This window comes from Spermophilus citellus (genome assembly GCF_964194105.1).
Source record: "Spermophilus citellus genome assembly, chromosome: 17".
NCBI classification, from domain to species: domain Eukaryota; kingdom Metazoa; phylum Chordata; class Mammalia; order Rodentia; family Sciuridae; genus Spermophilus; species Spermophilus citellus.
In genome coordinates this window covers 2966067-2985869 of record NC_138199.1, presented here as the reverse complement: position 1 = coordinate 2985869, position 19803 = coordinate 2966067, and the positions used below count along the sequence as shown (strand labels likewise).

The following is a 19803-nucleotide window of genomic DNA, read 5'->3' as shown; positions in this document are numbered from 1 at the left end:
TGGGAAGAAATGAATCTAGGGCTTTATTCTGCAATATAGAGAAAACAACTTTGCATGCCTGCCCCAGAACCCTGGACATAAACTGTTATGACTCAGGAACAGGCCAGCAGTACCCCTTGTGGCCCCAATGTGGGGTTCTGAAGACAGATCAGAGCCTGGAAATTCTGAGCTTTCTTCCCTTAAACACACCCACGTATCATTATTTAGAGAATTTGATTTTATGTCAGTGGCAAAAATTATACTAAAAATTTATCACTAAACTAACTTTAAATTTTTTCCCCTCTTAGATTTCTTTGCTAAATATCTTCACTGTCCTGATGACTTCTGCTTCTTATTTTCTTGATGCATACTGTGTCCTTATCTTTCTTTAAACTTTCTGCACACCTCTTGTTACTCTCTGCTCAGATTCACTCTCCAGTCTAGTTGTTCAACAAGGAAGTTAGTTCCTTCAGCTAATCCCTGGCTGGATACTCTTGTGTGGCAACATTCCAGGTAAGATTCAGAGGCATAGGAAGACTGATCTCTTTGTAAGTGTCTTCACTTACTAGGTCTTTTTCCCTGTGGTTGTGAGGATCATGGCACACAATGAACGGCAGTGCAGCTGCTGTGAGCCATATTAGACTGGGGTGCTCAGCAGATGTTACACTGGTAATGGTAATTAAGAAGATCCTAAAATCCTCAGCTTTGGGGGGGCGGGGGGTTGTTAACCCAGGATTGATCTGAGGGGTATTCAACCACTGAGCCACATCCCCAGCCCTATTTTGTATTTAGAGTCAAGGTCTTGCTGAGTTGCTTAGTGCCTTGCTTTTTTGCTGAGGCTGGCTTTGAAGTCATGATCCTCCTGGTTCAACTTCCTGAGCTTTGAGTTTACAGGTGTGCACCACCAGGCCCGGCTCCCAGGATTTTTTAATAACAATAATCACTGATGCTTTTTGAGTATTTACTCTGTGCCTGGCATTGTTCAGATTGCCTTTTGCCTGATGTTTCATTTAACTCACAACCAGCTTCTGAGCATCATTATCCTTGTGTTAGATGTGAAAATATTGAGACACAGGTATCAGTTACTGAGGGTGCTTATTAAGACATGGCAGAGTAGGATTTGAACCCAGAATCTGTGCCATTACTACAGCCTTTCTTGTAGTGAGCTTCAGCAGACATCTCCTTATGTGTGGCCCTTCACTGCTGAATCCAGGTGTCCAACTTGTGACACATCCCCCTGGGTTTTACTAGTTGTTAATTTAAGATTTCACAAATGGATTGGGCAGTAGCTTGAGACCAAAGTTTTTAGGAAATGGTTTGAGGCCATTTAAGCTGAAAATACATAACATCAAGGTAAAAATCTGTTTTCCTGTTCTTGCTTTGGTCCTTAGGCCTTTGAATCTAATTTTCTGTGGACACTGCTTTGTTCCTCAGGCTTTGATCACAGGACCCTGATTACTAACCTAAAGGTCTGACATACTGATCCTTAGCAAGTCCTACTTCTTCCTGTCTTAGGGCTTTACACTAAGCATTTGCACTGCCTGTATTGCTCTTACCTCAAATCTCAGTATGCTTGGCTCCTTTCCACTGCTCTAATTTTAGCTCAGCACTTTCTATGGCACAGTCTTAAAATTGCTCACACCCATTTGTTGTCCTCATAAGTATCATCACTATCTGTAACTATTTTGTGTATTTCTTGTTTTCTTCTTTATGATCTATTTCCCATCAAGCAGGGACTGTTTGATTAACTTCTGTATTCTTAGCACATAACTGAACATGGGACATAGGAGCAACTCAGTAAATATTTGTTAAGTGAATTAATTCAATGTAGGCTGATAGCTGTGAAATAGAGTGTTCAGATATCAAAAGCTTATTTAGAATCAAACATATGATCTAGCAATTCCACTTTGTGGTATATACCCTACAGAACTACAAAACAAAGACTTGAACAGGTATTTGCACTCACAATAGCCAAAAAGTAGAACCAAACCACATGTCGCACAAGAAATGAATGGATAAACAAAACATGGTAAATGCATACAGTGGAATATTATTTCAGCCTTGAAAAGGAAGGAAATTCTGATACATATATGGGCAAATCTTGAAGACGTTATGCAAAGTGAAGTAAGCTGGACACAAAAGGCCAAATCCCAGATGATTCCACTGCTGTGAGGTACCTAGGATAATCAGATTTCATGGAGACTGAATGGTGGTTTCAGGGGAGAGGAGGGAAAGGGTAGTTAATATTTAGTGGGTATAGTTTCAGCTTCGGCAAAGAAAGTTCTGGAGGTGGGTGGTGATGAAGACTATTTAACAATGTGAATGTACTTAATGGCACCAACTCTACACTTAAAAATGGTTAAAATGATAAATTTTACATTTTATTACCAAAAAAAGTATGTTTTTCAGCCAACCCTCAGATCTTAGGAACAGATACTATGTTCCCTAAATATAGTATTAACTAAAAATGAGTTTTCCACTCTACATCTTAAAAAGTATATAGTTTCAGGACCTATCTCTTACTGTAATTAAGAATGCCCCAGGAGTGGTAGCGCGCTCGCCTGGCATGCGTGCGGCCCGGGTTCGATCCTCAGCACCATATACCAGCAAAGATGTTGTGTCCGCCAAAAAAATAAATAAATAAATAAATATTTAAAAAAAAAAAAAAAGAATGCCCCAGGATAGTCCCCAAGAAAGGATAATAGATTGAGTTGGTGTAGTGTGTTCTTGGTTATCAAAAATATTCCTATAGCTTTGGGATTTTGAATCGGTGAATATTCATGATGTGTGGAAAAGCATGATACACACTACGATCTCAGTCACACAAAATGGGATGTTGTACACAACCATAGAAATGTAAAGTTGTGCTATAGTTGTGTACAATGAATCAAAATGCATTCTGCTGTCACATATACCTAAATAAAATAAATTAATTAATTTTTAAAAAAGCAAAAAACAAAAAAAAGGATATTGTGTATGTATGTCCACAATCTAAAGGGACATGTCCACCTAAACTGCTTGTGACTGGGTGACTTTGTTCTTGGTTGTATTTTTATTTTTTCTGGAATACACATTTTAATGTTTAAAAAAAAACAAAGATATTAAAAAATGCCCCAGGATATAAAGATTTAACTGAAATGAGACTAAAAATCTTGAGCCCCATTTGAATAAAAAAATTCAGACCTTTTTCATATTTCAGGAAAAAAGCTTATTTAGGACTCAAGGAGATAGTATAGGTCTAAAAGGGATATGTACTAATACTAATACTAATACTGCTGGAAGGGTGGGAGTGGGTATTTAATCCTACATGGTAATAAGAACAAGCTAGAAAACTCCAGGTGGGAGGGTGATGAGAGCAGGAGCAGACTGCTAGAGTGTGGGGACACACTGCGGCTCTCACCCAGACTAGGAAATAAGTGGTTCAGAATTACTATCTTAGATCAGAAAATAGATGGTTTGTGTGGGCAAAATGGCAACAAGTTGTTGTGCTGAAGTAGAATCTGGGAGTCCTATATGGGTGAAGGTCAATCCAGCACAGTGTTTGCCCCAGGAGAACTGAATTGAATGTGTTTTCCCAAATGATCACAGGTCTGACCCTCCAGAGGGGAGGTTTCCAAATGCACTTTAGTTCTTTGAAGGTTAAGAAATATCCTGTGTTGCTGGCTACCTTTGAATCCTTTTTAACTTTGAATAGTTAATATTTAAAAGAAGTTTTGTTCTTTGGGATTCTAAGACCAGAAGATTGACTTTTTTTTTAATATTTATTTTTCAGTTATAGGTGAACACGATGTCTTTATTTTACTTTAAATAGTGCTGAGGATCGAACCCAGTGCCTCACGTGTGCTAGGCAAGCACTCTACCTCTTGAGCCACAACCCCAGCCCCACTAGTGAAATATTTTAAATCAACATTTGTTGTTTCATTTGTTTGATCATTTGGCAAATATTTTCTCTTTCTTCTTTTTTTTTTAATCCCTTTTAGGGATTGAACCATTTTAGGGATTGAATCCATTTTAGGGCTTTGTATATGCTAAGCAAGCACTGGACCTCTGAGCTACATCCCCAACCCAAATATTCCTTCTTCGTGCATTGCTGTTCTGGGCTGTGGGTGATTTAAAAAGAAAAACACTGAGCACTCACTTTGACTTGAAGGAACTTGGTTTAGTCAGAGGTGAACTGTACTATAATATGAATAGTGAGGCAGCCATGCTGGTTCACTGTAGGTGAAGGCCTCCCAGGAAGAGGGTTTAGGTGGGGGGAGTTGGAGAAAGAAGGGTCTGGTCCATAGTTTTAAATGAACAGCAGGGCTGTTGTGGGTTGTGGCTCAGCAGTAGAGCCCATGCCTAGCACATTAGAGGCTCTGGATTCAATCCTCAGCATCACATAAAAATAAACAAATAAAATCAAGAAATTGTGTCCAACTTACAAGAAAAAGGAACTGTGGTTTTGCAATAGATTGTGCTTGTGTGTACCAAGCAGTTCTGAGGGAAAGGCTAAAAAAATATGTCAGCACTTTAGCAACTGGAGGGAACTTACAGATTGTGATGAGCTTTGCCTCAGTTTAATATTTACGGTCACATACACTTTTCCTATTTTTCTAGGCAACTTGGAACCAATACAATGGCAACTCCAGTCAATGGGACCCACTGGGATCCTGCTGTGTGGTCTTCCCATGATAAGATGCTGGTGCAGCCCCTCAAGGACAGTGACATTGAGGTGAGATTTGTGAGGTCTTCAGCTTATTTTTAATCAGGTGTTTAAATCTCTAGTTCTTTTCCTCTCCCTATCCCTCTAACCACCATGATGGATAGATTTTTTTTTTTTTTTTTTAGTTATAGGTGAACACAATATCTTTATTTTTTTATTTTTATGTGGTGCTGAGGATCGAACCCGGTACCTCACGCATGGTAGGCGAGCGCTCTACCTCTGAGCCACAACCCCAGCCCTAACCACCATGATGGACAGATCTTACACATTCTAGGCCCAGCCCCTAAATCTCTGGTTCTAATCATGAATTAATTTATGGACAGCCTTGCAAATATTATAAGAGTATCAGATTGTGGGGCTGGAGTACAGTTCAGTGGTAGAGCGTTTGCTAGTAGTAGGGTTAAGGCAGTAGTTTGCTAGTAGTAGAGCATTTGTGCTAGGCCTTGGATTTGATTCCAGCACCACACATATGAAAAAGACTGCGAAATTGAAATTGAGTGGCTTGAGAAAGGTTAAAAGTCCTTTGAGGCTAAATTTAGCTGTTTCTTAGTTTCTGCAAAGTGTAGAGCATCATGCTGGATGTTCTGGAGGAAGGTGGGGAAAGATTATAGAGATTGAACCTTTCTTTTTATATATATATATATATATATATATATATATATTTTTTTTTTTTTTTTTTTTGGTTGTCAGTAGATCTTTTATTTATTTGTATGCGGAGCTGAGGATCGAACCCAGGGCCTTACACATGCCAGGCAAACGCTCTACTACTGAGCCACAATCCCAGCCCCTGAACCTTTCTTTACAGTGCACAGAGAGCATATCTATTTCGATGTCCAGAGCATCTTTTTTTAAATTTTTATAACAATGTTTGTTTGTTTGTCATGGTACCAGGGATTGGAGCTAGAACTTCCTTGTGTACCTCTGAGTTCTGTTCTCAACCTTTTTTTTTTTTCTTTCTTTTTAAATTTTGAGATGGTGTTACCAAGGCTGGCTTCAAACTTGGAATCCTCCTGCCTTAGACTGTCCATGTAGCTGGGATTACAAGTGTGCATCACTGTGCCCAGCCCCCAATTTAATTTTTTTTAAATTTATATATGACAGCAGAATATATAATTCTTATTACATATATAGAGCACAATTTTTCATATCTCTGGTTGTACACAAAATATATTCACACCAATTCGTGTCTTCATATCTGTACTTTGGATAATAATGATCATCACATTCCACCATCATTTGGAATGATGCCCCTCCTCCCCTTCCTCTCCATTCCCTCTGCCCTATCTAGAGTTTGTCTATGCCTCCCATGCTCCCTCTCCCTATCTCACTATGAATCAGCCTCCTTATATCAAAGTAAACATTTGGCATTTGGTTTTTTGGGATTGGCTAACTTCACTTAGCATTATCTTCTCTAACTCCATCCATTTACCTGCAAATACCATGATTTTATTCTCTTTTATTGCTGAGTAATATTCCATTGTGTATATGCCACATTTTTTAATCCATTCGTCTACTGAAGGGTATCTAGGTTGGGCATCTAGATTTAGTTTGAGTCCATCCCATTTATTGATTCTAGATTTTAATTCTTGCGCCATAGGAGTCTTATTAAGGAATTTGGGACCTAATCCCACATGATGGAGATTAGGGCCTACTTTTTCTTTTATTAGACACAGGGTCTCTGGTTTTATTCCTAAGTCCTTGATCCATTTTGAGTTGAGTTTTGTGCATGGTGAGAGATAGGGGTTTAGTTTCATTTTGTTGCATATGGATTTCCAGTTTTCCCAGCACCATTTGTTGAAGAGGCTATCTTTTCTCCAGTGCATGTTTTTGGCACCTTTGTCTAATACAAGTTAATTGTAATTTTGAGGGTTAGTCTCTGTGTTCCCTATTCTGTACTATTGGTCTACCAGTCTGTTTTGGTGCCAAAACCATTCTGTTTTTGTTACTGTAGTATAGTTTAAGGTCTGGTATTGGGATGTCACCTGCTTCATTCTTCCTGCTAAGGATTGCTTTAGCTATTCTGGGTCTCTTATTTTTCCAGATGAATTTCATGATTGCTTTTTTCTATTTCTATGAGGAATGTCATCTGTATAGGGCTTTTGGAAGTATAGTCATTTTGATAATATTAATTCTGCCTATCCAAGAACAAAGTAGATCTTTCCATCTTCTAAGGTCTTCTTTAATTTCTCTCTTTAGTGTCCTGTAATTTTCATTGTATAGATCCTTCACCTCTTTTGTTGATTCCCAAGTTTTTTTTGTTTTTGTTTTTGTTTTAGGCTATTGAAAATGGGGCAGTTTTCTTCATTTCCCTTTCTGAAGATTTGTCACTGATATACAGAAATGCCTTTGATTTCCCAACTCAAATTTTCAAGTATGGTTTCTATTGGATGTATATAATTTTCCCACCATCATAAAGTGAAAAATATCTTAAATCTGTATTTGCAAAATTTTCCCCCCAAAAGAACCAATCAGCCATCACCCTAATCCTCCCCAAACTTCCCAGCCCTAGGCAACCATTAATCTACTCTCTATCTCTCTGGTTTTGCTGAAGCATCTTGTTGGTAAAGAAGAGGAGCAGGGAATGAAGTTCAGGGAGGGAGAAACTTGGTGGAAAGCAGGGATAAAAATAACAGGATGGTGTAGAATTAAAAATTAGGTGGGATGTGTAAAGATAATTTTCTTGCCAGAGCTGTGACACATGCCTGTAAATCCCAGGAGTTTGAGATTGAGACAGGAGGATCACAAGTTCAAAGCTAGCCTCAGCAAAAACAAGGTGCTAAGCAATTCAGCTGAGACTCTGTCTCTAAATAAAATACAAAATAGGACTGGAGATATGGCTCAGTGGTCAAGTGCCCTGAGTTCAATCCCTGATACCAAAAAGAAAACCATAATTTTCTCCTAAATCATTTTGTTTTTCTTTATTCATTTTATTATTAATTCTTTCCTGAATGCTAAAGTCTTTAAGGAAGACATGTTCTCTCCCATAAGTGTTATGGGAGTTTTCATAATCTGCTTACTTGGGTTATAGTCGATTTCTGAGAGCAAATATGAATCTGTAATAGTATCTTTTCTCTTTAGGAGATACGGCTTTGATTGGAGCAAAATTTTAAACCAAATGTCCAACTGTCCAGCATCTGTTTTCTTTTCATAAGGTTTACAACATCATTAAGAAGGAAAGTAACCGGCAGAGGTTTGGATTGGAGCTGATCGCCTCGGAGAATTTCGCCAGCCGAGCAGTTTTAGAGGCCCTGGGCTCTTGCTTAAATAACAAATACTCTGAGGGGTACCCAGGCCAGAGGTAAGTGTCTTCCAAGTCCTGTTTCTGACATAGTGATGTGAAGTACTAAATCGGTGTAAAATGTAAACAACATGTAAACTTCATAAAATGGCTTCCCAGCTGGATGGAGTGGCACACACCTGTAATCCCAGTGACTCAGGAGGCTGAGGCAGGAGGACTGCAAGTTCAAACCCAGCCTCAGCAACTTAGTGAGGCCCTACGAAACTCATATAGACCCTGTCTCTAATAAAATATAAAAACAGGCTGGGGATGTGGCTCGGTGTTTAAGCACCCCTGGTACCAAAGAAAGCAGGCTTCCCAATTGTGGAGTCTGTGCTCTTCCACTCCTGCCCTCCTGCATAGCTCTTGTATGATTTCTAGCCTGTGATACCACTGCTGTTCCTGGAGCAGGTATATTCAGGGTTACATTTAACAGTCTCTTTGGTAGCTTTCTAGAACAGCAAGCCAGGCTAATAAGGAGTATCATCCAACCCTGAATGAGAAAAGATCAGTGTCCTTTGAGGGATGTCACAAAAAATGACTGTTACTCTCATCTGTATCAGAGTGGCTGAGAAATGAAATGGAACTGATAGTGCAGGCTGAGTGTCTCATCTGAAATGCTTAGGACCAAGAGTGCTTCAGATTTCAGAGTTTTTCAGATTTTGGAATATTTGCATAGACTATACTGGTTAAGTATTCTAAATGTTCCAAAATTTGAAACTTTTTGTGATGCTGGGTTGCAAGGTAGGTAGGTTCTAATGCATTCCAGGCTCTACCGATGAATTATATACCCCACTCCCTTTGAAATTTTTTTTTAAATGTTCCTTGTGATTTCTTCCATCCATGTTCAAAGTTAGAAAACTTAATGCATAAATTATTAGATTTGTGCTTAAGTACTTCAGTTTTGGAGGTGCTATTGTAAATGGTTTGAATTTTTTTATTTTAAATCCTGATTATTCCTGTGTCGTTGATATACGGGACATGAGTTGCCTTTTGTCTATTGGCCATCTACTTTATCTCTTCTATCTCCAACTTTCTTTGTCTGTTTTCTGTTTGTATAGCTGAATTGCTGAGACTGAGTATTTGTAAATAGAGTAACTTATTTTTATAGTTTTGGAGTCTAGGAAGTTCACGGTCTGGGAACTGCCTCTGGTGAGTGCCTTCTTTCTAGTGGGGACAGTGCGAAGTCCCAGAGCAGTGCTGGGCATCACATGGTGAGACCTTGGTATACAAGAAGCTTCAGATTTGGGAGCATTTGGGTTTCATATTTTAAGTTAGAGACGCTCAACCTGTATAAATTTATTATTATAAATGTTGGATTTAGGGGCTGGGGATGTGGCTCAAGTGGTAGCGCGCTCGCCTGGCATGCATGCGGCCTGGGTTCGATCCTCAGCACCACATACCAACAAAGATGTTGTGTCTGCCGAGAACTAAAAAATAAATATTAAAAATTCTCTCTCTCTCTCTCTCTCACTCTCTCTCCTCTCACACTCTCTCTTTAAAAAAAAAAATTAAAAAAAATAAAGGCTCCATGTGGGCCTCATGACTATAAAAAATAAATATTGGATTTACATGTGCAGTGATTACTTTTGAACCAGTGTAAGCCATATATGTGTGTGTGTTCATACATACATATAGACATAGGTTAGTGTGTATATATGAAATATATATGTTTATATATATTTTAATATTTATTTATTTTGAGATCGGATCTTCCTATGTTGCTGGACTTCAGGGATCTTCCTTCCTCAGCCTCCCAAGTGCTGGGACTTTAGACAGTGCCACCATGTCCAGCTTCATTTGGGCGGGGGGGGGGGGGGGGTTGTGGTACTGGAAATTGTACCCAGGGATATTCTACCACTGAGTTACAGCCCAAGCCCTTTGTTTTTTATTTTGAGACAGAGACTCACTAAGTTGTCCAAATTGGACTAGAACTTGAGGTCCTCTGCTTTAGCCTCCTAAGTTGTTGGGATTACATCCATCACCTCGCCTCCCCATCTGTTGTTTGTCTTTTACAGTCATTATCAGACAAAGAAAGTACAGAATAAGACATGATCTTGGTGAATTTTAGCATTTGTATTCCAATGGACACAGAAAAAGAAGGGTCACCCTTGGAGAATGAACTGTCATTCTATCCTGAGATGCCCCTGAAATTCTCTATAGAAGTCTGAGGGTCAAATTGAAGGCTTTGTCTTTCTCCTACTGTGAATAACTACCTCTGCCTTGAGCTTTGGTAGATTTACTGAGTAACAACTTATATATCTCATTGGATCCTCCTACAACCTCAAAGGACAACATGGGGAGCTGAGACTTGCTCACTCCCCTCCACTGTATTCTTCCCACTCCTGAGCTTTGGCCTCTGCTAGGAGCAAAGGTCAGGGCCCACAGTGGATGTGGGGCTCCTGCTTCTCTCCCACAGGTATTATGGCGGGACTGAGTTTATTGATGAACTGGAAACACTCTGTCAGAAGCGGGCTCTGCAGGCCTATCACCTGGACCCACAGTGCTGGGGGGTCAACGTCCAGCCTTATTCAGGTGATGACCACATCTAGATTGTCCCATGCAGCCCCTCCAGGCCAGGCCCCCAGACTGATGTTTACAAAAGGAGTCCTAAGTAAGAAATGAGCCAAAGAGACTGGTGTGTGCATCCTTCTCCACTGCCTTGGGCTCCCACCTCTGCACTCCCACTTCTCTTACTCTCAAGGAGACTGGTACAGGGTTACCGCTTGGGGATCGGGGAGGTCATATTGGTGGCCACGTGTGTTCTCAGCCACTCCTGGATAATCCTCTAGTATCCAAGCTCCTGGATGCCACTCAGGAAGAAATACTCACGTCTTTTCTGGCCTCCTGTTTCAGGCTCCCCTGCAAACTTTGCAGTGTACACGGCCCTCGTGGAGCCCCATGGGCGCATCATGGGTCTGGACCTGCCTGATGGGGGCCACCTGACCCATGGGTTCATGACAGACAAGAAGAAAATCTCTGCTACATCCATCTTCTTTGAATCTATGCCCTATAAGGTAAGAGATGATCTGTCTTTCCGTTCCCGTTCATTAGAAAACCTCCAGTATCTGACTATTCTTGTCAGTTTAAGTAGTTCTGTTCCTGTGACACTTCAGGAAACCCTACCTTGTACCATTTTCATTTCTCTGCCCTGGAGGACTCCTCAGGCTCCCAGGGCCCACTGGGGACAGCTGGGATAGATGTTTTTGTTTTGTTTGTTTGCCATCTTAAGCAAAGAAAACACAGAATTTGATGTGGTGCTACAATACCATGGAGGGAGGGAGGGAGGGGAATAGGCAACAGCTGAGGAGGGTTCAGATGCAGCCAGGTGGTGGCCACCCCAGAACTAGGGGAACAGCACCTAGAGTAACAGCTCCTAGCAACCAGGTTAGCAGCAGCTCTACTCTCACCAAGAAACAATCCCACCTGGTTCCCCTGTGGGCCAGCAGCTGCAGCAAGGATTGCAGTGTCCCTGACTCTAGCCCCAGTACCATTGACAATGGCCACAGACCTCCACAGCCTAGCTAAACCCAGCCACTACCTACTCAGGGTTCCAGCCCATTCCCGCAGCCATCACTGCCCACTTTGCACAGACCTGTCTTCAACCGGCATCAGCCATGTGCCCAGAAAAGGAACCAGTACCCTCAGAACCAGCGCTGCCTCCGGGGTTTGTGGGGCAGATCTTTAATGGGAGCTCCATCTGTATAAATACGCAAGTTTAAAAAATGCAAATAGGAGGTGGGGGCTCAAGTGAGACAGTGCTTTGTCTATGATAACACTAAGGGCGATGGATAGAAAAGAATAATGTGCATTGTCTTTGTTGCCTGGTGTTGTGATTCTTTCTGGTGCCTAGGAGCCTTTCTTTGTGTGTGTCTTATTGTCAAATAGTGCCATTTCTGGTTGTTTTCTACTTGCTACCAGGAGAAAAAAGTCTTTAAACTTGCTAAATATTGGAGGTGTAATTTTCTTCTTTCAAGATCAAGCCAGTATTCCACATGGACATCCCATGTTGTTTGTGGTGTCCTGTTGGTTGTCTGTGTTTGCTCAGAAAACACAGGGAAGTGTGTGTGTGTGTGTGTGTGTGCAAGTGACTGTTTTGTTTTATGGAAAGCCTAGGTGTTTCCAGTCAAAGATCTTCTCAGTGGCCCAGACCAGCCTTAAGGCCAGATTTTTAAACATAACAACAATTAAAAAAAAACAAAAACTTTTTGTGTTTGGATTTAGGACATAAAAGCCAGTTTTCTACAGTTTCTTTTGCTATTGAAAGAGTTGTGGTAGAAATACCAGGATAGTGGCACTTACCCATAGTCTAGACACATGGGAGACTAGTTTTTTTCATAAAAATTTTCCCACTGATAGATGCCTCAGCCTTCTGTGTTTTCTTTTGACCTGTGTCATTTATTTACACTGATTTCCCTCCCCCCATAGTTAATGGTTTAATGTAATCGTTATTAAAATAGGAAAAATAATTTTAAAGACCTTATTTTACTGGTGCTCACTATCAGGGGCTGCCTTTTTCAGATGCCGGCATAATAACTGAAGATATCTTTTAAAAAAATGAAGTACATAATTCTAGAATGGGATCTTTAAAGTTGTTACGACTCAAAGTCAAAGTTGTTTCCTTCCATTTTAACAAAACTGAATAACCTGTGGTTGTCTAGTTATAATTCAAAGACCGACATTGATCAGAAGAAGTCAATGAATAAAAGAATCTTCATTCTTCCCCTCGCCCAAAGAAAATCCAGTTTCTACTCTTTCTTTTGCTATTGCAAAAGCTGTGGCAGAAACCCTAGGATAGTGGCACTTACCCATAGTCCTGGCCACATGAGAGACAGAGGCAAGAGGATCGATTGAACCCAAAAGTTTCAGTACAGCCTGGTCAACATAGTAAGACTCCGTATCCCAAAAAAAAAAAAAAAAAAAAGATTGTTTCAGAGAGTAATTATTGACTTGTTTTCTGGAGTCTTCTTGAGGCCTTGGGTAGCTTCTTGCGTTTCTCTATTCCTGAAGAATTTATTCTGGGCATTAGGAAATGAAGTCTTGTGCTCCAGTTCCCTCTGGCCACCCCGTCTTTGACATGCACTCTGTAGGCTGCAGCTCCCTGGGCATAATGGGAGCCTACCCTGTGGCTGGCCTGCCAGAGTGTGGAAAGGCAGGGCCCGGGACCCCAGCTGAGGCGAACCACAGGAGGCACAGCACATCTGGAGGGTGCTGTGAGTGGCACCCTCAAGTCCTCAGTTACTAGGGAGAAGACAGGCCTGATTGGCCTATCAGCAGCCACACATGCTATGCCTCTTCTGTAGGTGTTCTGGGGTGGCTTTCCTGCTCAGCCTTTCCCTGGACCACCTGCCTCTGTCTTCAGCCCTTAACCCTGCACCACGGGACTCTGCAATTGCCTAATACAGGCCAGAATTCATTTCTTGGTGGAAGAACAGCAACACTGAGTTCTAGCCCACCTCTGCATGGTCTCCTCCTGTCTTCTTCTATCACTGGAATCCCTCCCATTCCCTGTTCCTGCAGGACTGAGGGGGTCTCTCTTCCTAGCCACCAGCCTCTGCACTGCCCTCACCCCACTGCAGTTTGTTATAAATGCCTGTGAATGCTCCAGGAGCATTAAAAAACAAAAACAAGCAAACAAACAAACAACAACAACAACAACAAAAAAGTAAGATCCCAAAGTGAAAAGCTTTAAAAAACCTCCAACATTTAAAAAGAAAAACATGGAAGGATAGACCACCAATAGATTTTTTTGGTAATTATGGCTTTAAAGAAAAGTTATAGGGGCTGGGTGTGTATCTCAGTGGCAGGGCACTTGCCTTCCATGTGTGAGACCCTGGATTCAATCAAGCACTCAAAAAAAATTTTTTTTTTTTAATTTTTTTTTTAAGAACTTTTTTAAATTATTGAGATGGAATGCATTCTGTTGCCCAGCCTGGGCTCAAGTGATCTTTCTGTCTCAGGACCCTGAGTAGCTGGGACTATAGATGTGTGCCACCACACCTGACCATGTCCACTTTTTTTTTACTGTGTGTCAGTTAGGATAAGTTTCATTGGGACAATGGATTCTTTATTCAGTTCAGAAAAACTACATGCTTAAAACCAAAATGGTCTTTTAACCTGACTCCGAGATGCTGTCTCCTCAGTGCCTAGAACCTTGCATGCAAGCCTCTGCGATTGTGCTGGATTGTAAGAGCTTCATCTAGGGATGACGATCAAACCTGGAACCTTTCACTCCAGGGTTGCTGGTAGTGTTTAGTAGGTCCCAGTAATTGAGAGGAAGGAAGGCTCAGGTTGGGGGCTGCAGACCATGAAGTTTCCCTTGGTACCTCCTCCCCACATCCCAGACCTGGGGGTTTGCTCTGCAGTAATCACCTTTCAATATGTTTACCTCCCCTTTGCCCATATGTTTTTAACATGACTTTAATAAACTGAACTAAGATATGTGTTTAAGAAGATACATTTTGGTCTGGGGATATAGTTCAGTGGTAGAGCACTTGCTGCCTAGCATGCATGAGGTCCTGAATTCAATCTTCAGTACCACAAAAACAAAACAAAACAAAAAAACAATTAATTTTGTGGTGCTGGGCTTTGACCTGAAAATAGGCTGTTTTATGTTTCACATTTAGTTCTATACTTAACATATCCATCTCCTTCAGTACTTTTCATTTATTCCTCATAGTCAGCTATGTAACCCTTGACCAACATGTCCCTATTCCTCCCTCCAGCCTTTGAAAGCCACCATTCTCTCTGCTTCTTAGATTCCAGATATAAGTGAGATCATGAAGGTTTTGTCTTTCTGTACCTGGCTTATTTTACCTAGCTTGGTGTCCTCGAGGTTCATCCATGGTACCACAAGGGGAAGAACTCCCTTCTTTTTAAGGTGGATGGCCTTCCACTTCCCATTTTCCTCACTCATTCATTTGTTGGTGGGCAGTGGGTTGCTTCCATGTCTTGGCTGTAGTGAACAGTGCCGTGGTGAATATGGGAGTACAGATGTCATTTCGGCAAACTGATTTCCGAGTTCTTAGGATATCCACACAGAAGTGGGGAATCGCTAGATCTGAAATTTATTTCTGTGTGTTATTTGAGGTAACAGAGAACCTTTTGTTTTCCATGTGGATACCCAGTTGGTCTAGAGCCATTTATTGAAAAAGGCATTCTTTCTCTACCGGACTTTCCTGTCGCCACTGATATTGCCCAGATATCCTACATCGCATGGAGTTCTGTTCTGGGGTGCTCTTCCTTCCATCAATCAGATTGTCTGCCATTCCACAAATATTGCCTTAATTACTAGCATTTTAAAATGCCTCTTGGCCTGGGGTTGTGACTCAGCGGTAGAGTGCTCACCTAGCATGTGCAAGGCCCTGGGTTCGGTCCTCGGCACCAAATAAAGATAAATAAATAAAATAAAGGTATTGTGTCCAACTACAACTAAAAATAAATAAAGAAATATTTAGGATGACTCTCAATAATGTTCTTGTTGTGAAGCTTTCACTGCACCTTGGTCCTCTCAAGTTAGGAACACAGGTTGATGAAGGAAAACAGGTTTATTCAAAGCCATCCTTGGGGAAGACAGGAAACCTTTTCTGTTTAAAATCTCCATCTTCTGGGGCTCAGGGGCATGAACAGGTTTTTTTGTTGTTGCTTGTTTTTGTTGTTTTGGGGGTGGTGGTGTCAGTAGTGAAAATTGAACCCAGGGACACTCTCCTCCCGAGTTACATCCCCAACCCTTTTTATTTTATTTTAAGGCAGGGTCTTACTAATTTATAGTTGCCTTGAACTTTTAATCCTCCTGCCCTAGCCTCCCACCCAGCTTCTTGTTTTCTTGTGTTACCAGTGATTGAACCCAATGGCATTTTACCCACTGACCTACATCCCCAGCCTTTATTTTTAATTTTGAGACAGGTTCTAAGTTAAGTTGCCTTACCTGCCTTGAACTTGCAATCCTACTTAGTTGGCTTCCTGAATTGCTGGGATTATAAGTGTAGCCAATGCACCTGTCACCCAAACAGCTTTTACGAGAGGGAAAAGAGGGCAAGACCAGGTAGGAAAGACTTGGTCATTCATCTCATTTCACTAAAATGCAGGAGACAAGTTTGTAGGAAAACAAGTGTCATTCAAAGCTGGCTTTGTGGAGGTAGATCAGGCCATTTTCTTTCTCAAAGCTCCATCTTCCAGGAATCCAGGGATACAGAGAGCTTTCATAAGAGGACAGAGAGCATATTGGGACCAGAGGCAGAAAATATGTATTTATATAGATTTAGCTAGACTGTATTAATCCGAAGCTTGTCACAGTCTCAGCACACCCTCCCTCATGGCGGAGGGAGAGGAGAGGGAGGCACTTCTGAATCAAAAACAATTTAGAGCTTTTACTTTCTTCCTTCCTTTCTTTTTGTTTTTAAGAATTATAGGGCTAGGGATGACTCAAGTGGTAGCACGCTCTCCTGGCATGCATGAGGCACTGGGTTCGATCCTTAGCACCACATAAAAATAAAATAAAGAATTAACAATACAGCTTATTAGTACTGAATTGTAATTTAGTGGAAATACAACTTAGTCAAGACTGTATTTTAAATATTCACAGAAAATTTCATGTCTGGTTGTACACAAAGTAGAGTCACATTCTTCGTGTCTTCTTACATGTACTTAGGGTAATGGTGACCCTCACATTCCACCATCTTTCCTACTCCTACGCCCCCCTCCCTTCGCTTTTCCCCTTTGCCCTGTCTAGAGTTCATTTAGGGCTCTGTTACAGGGGGAAGGTGGGACCAAAGGTAGGAAATCCACCTTCTGCCTCAGTCTCAGTCTCTGTTGCCACCTTATCATATCAGAAGGAACATCAGCCTCCTGGAGGAGAGATAGAGCAAGTAAATTTAAGAAAACATCTTCCAAGGGAATTGATAGAAATAGTTTTTATTTTTAAAAAGTCTTTGAATTGCTCTGCTGCCATCTCAGACACCTTGTGTTACTTAATTATGGTTTTTGAGACATAGTAACTTTATTAATTTCATTTGTATTGATTATATGTGCTTATGTAATTGAGTTTTGGTTTTGGTTGGGTGGGGGGTTGTAGTGGGGTTGCACAAAGCCCTTTGTGCCTGCTAAGCATGAGCTCTATCACTGAACTGTACTCGGCATGATTTTTGCCTTTTGATGCAATATCCAGTGACTTTGTAAGTTAACTTATTCATTGTAATAGTTTGCCTCTGGGTTTTTGGGGTGCCCAATCATGCTGCTATGAGAATATCAGTTATTTATTTCCTTTTCCCTAATATTCATGGCTTTTATTTTGTTTTCTTATCTCATGGTGATACTGAAAACTTGGTCTTTGTCCCCAGTGCGGATACAATAATGGGGGCAAGGTATTAAGAAAAAGGAAAAAGAAGTTGTATTAATTTGCTAGCAAATGATAAAGGCCACAGACTCATGTTCCAGGGAGGCTGCAGTTCTAACTGCCACGGGAACAGAAGTCTTTTTAAAAGGAGACTACAAGAGCTAGGCTTCAGGTGTGCCTATCAGGAATCATAATTCATATCCAGATGGCCGCCTTGAGAACCATTTCTTAGATCCACTGTTACCAAACTCCCATTGTGGATTTTTTTAATCCTGTGGCCAGCGGTCTGAAGGACGCAATAAACACAGGCTAGGACAGGAAGAATGTTGCTTCCCCAGCAACTAGGGGAGGGAAGATGGAAAGGAGGAAGGAGAAAAGATGAACACATGGTCTTTAAATAAGCCAGCAGTGGTCAGGCAGCAAGGTTTATGTCAGGTATAAAGTGTACCCTGTTACATGGAAGGTCCTCTTGGTCCTTGGAACAGAAATTATGTTAGGCAGGTTTTTTGTTGTATTTGCTTTGTCTCGTGCCTGAAAATCACCATGTTTTGGACTGTGCATCATGTGTGAAGGCTATTTCTTGTATATTTTTCTTTCTGCAGGGGCTTTGGAGTTCCTCCTTCTCAAAGGATAGCACCCCAGGGCCGGGGCTCTCTTTTCTCCTGAGGCCTCTCAGGTCATCCTTGGTTATGTGAGCCATACGTGGCTGTCTAAACTCCTTGTGCAGGCTGAATACACCCGTGCCCTGCACAAGGATCAAGGGGATCAAGGCCTAGTTTGGTACATGGCTCCTGTTGTCATGGTGGGTGGAAAGGCGGCGGGCATGGTTGGTTGACCAGAGGAAGCAGGTGAGCCTATGTGTCCCTGACGCCCCCACAGGTGTACCCAGACAGTGGCTACATCAACTACGACCAGCTGGAGGAAAATGCCCGCCTCTTCCACCCGAAGCTGATCATCGCAGGTGAGGAGTGGGGCAAACAGCGGCCTTATTCATAGGCAGTGTCCATGCCTGTTACAGAGGGTATGAACAACAGTTCCATCCTGCCTTAGCTCACTGCTAGTTTCTGCCTTGGATGGCTAAGCTTCTTGGCTCCGAGTATATTTTTTTCTTTAAGGACAGGTTTGTATTTCCCACCATTAGTGCTCAGTGGAATAAGATCTGAGGCTATACTAAGAGAAACATTTAGAAATGTTAATCCCTCTGACTCACTGGCCTTCACAATTACAGGCCATCTCAACCACCATTACCTTGAAAAGGGAGGTCACAGAGGTTACCTTGAGCACAAAGGTGTTTTTCTGAGGGCACTCTCCATTTCTGTCTTCAAGAGATTTTAGGGGAGAAATCTTCAGGCTTTGATATCTTCACATCCAGAGGCCATTTGTAGATTTGAACTGAGGCTAACTTGGCTGCCCTCAGGCATCTTTACTCTGTTGTCATCCTTGTCTCAGGAACTAGCTGCTACTCTCGAAACCTGGACTACGAACGTTTGCGGAAGATTGCAGACGAGAGTGGGGCATATCTCATGGCAGACATGGCACACATCAGTGGGCTAGTGGCGGCTGGCGTGGTGCCCTCCCCTTTTGAACACTGCCATGTGGTGACCACCACCACCCACAAGACCCTGAGAGGCTGCCGTGCCGGCATGATCTTTTACAGGAAAGGTGAGCTTCTGACTTTTGGGTAGATGGGTATTGGGTGACATTTTTGCTGTGGGGGTTCAGGTTTGGTTGAGGAAGCTAAAAAAAAAAAACTGGAAATTCTTGAAAATATTATGATGCAGTCCCTTAAAAAGCTACTTAGGAAAGAGCAGTGACAGGCTTTATGGAGAGGACTTACAAGGAAGTCCTGAGCAAGAATTGTAGCCCCATTCCTGTGCATCCAAGTGCTAGGAAAACAGGAAGGGGATCAGCAACTGCTGTGTGTTGGAATGATGCAGGCTCTCGGTGCATGAACCTTAATGCAAGTTTTATCATTTTAGTGGGGAATTTCTCTTTCCTGTACCTTATAGCCCATCTCTAAGCCTGTGTGCCCCTTATTTTTAGATTCCCATACCTGGGAAACCACTTGAGCGGTCAGGGCCTTGGTTAGCGATCCTGTGATGACATCTGTGCTCCAGCCTCACATCAGCAGAGAAACCCGCCCTCGATAGCTGCATTACTCTTACTCCTGGGCAGGGCCTCCTCGCCTTGCCCCAGTTAGGACTTGACCCAACGAGGTGCCCATGCAGTTTTCCAGCGCTCTGTTGTCCCTGTGCTCCATTGAGGTCCTTCTTCAGTGGGGTTGATGCTTTTGAGTCAGGTGACCTGTCCCACCTGCCTAGGAGGCCTTTTATTTCTGCCATTGTATGTTAATATGATTCAATAGACCCTCTGCTGGCTGACAGGAGCCAGAGGACAAAGCAAACCCTGGCTCTCCCACACACTGTGGTCCCAGGCTGCCCATGCAGCTTCTTGGTGCTTCATTTCTTCACTTCTGGAGTGGGGACTGGAGTAATAGCACCTGTGTCA

At 41.9% G+C, this 19803-nt stretch overlaps 1 protein-coding gene across 2 annotated transcripts in view; it reads left to right on the top strand.

Annotated features, from left to right (window-relative positions):
• SHMT1 (serine hydroxymethyltransferase 1) overlaps nucleotides 1-19803 on the top strand; it is a 29307-nt gene that overhangs the window by 1188 nt on the left and 8316 nt on the right. Inside the window, exons 2-8 of one of the 2 annotated variants that reach the window (XM_081270530.1) lie at nucleotides 406-492; nucleotides 4579-4693; nucleotides 7837-7982; nucleotides 10381-10496; nucleotides 10818-10978; nucleotides 18175-18256; nucleotides 18745-18957. In XM_081270530.1, coding sequence (XP_081126656.1) covers nucleotides 4598-4693; nucleotides 7837-7982; nucleotides 10381-10496; nucleotides 10818-10978; nucleotides 18175-18256; nucleotides 18745-18957 — 814 coding nt within the window. In that variant the 5' untranslated portion in view covers nucleotides 406-492; nucleotides 4579-4597. The remainder of the gene's footprint in view (nucleotides 1-405; nucleotides 493-4578; nucleotides 4694-7836; nucleotides 7983-10380; nucleotides 10497-10817; nucleotides 10979-18174; nucleotides 18257-18744; nucleotides 18958-19803) is intronic. The other variant, XM_081270529.1, reaches the window with a different exon arrangement.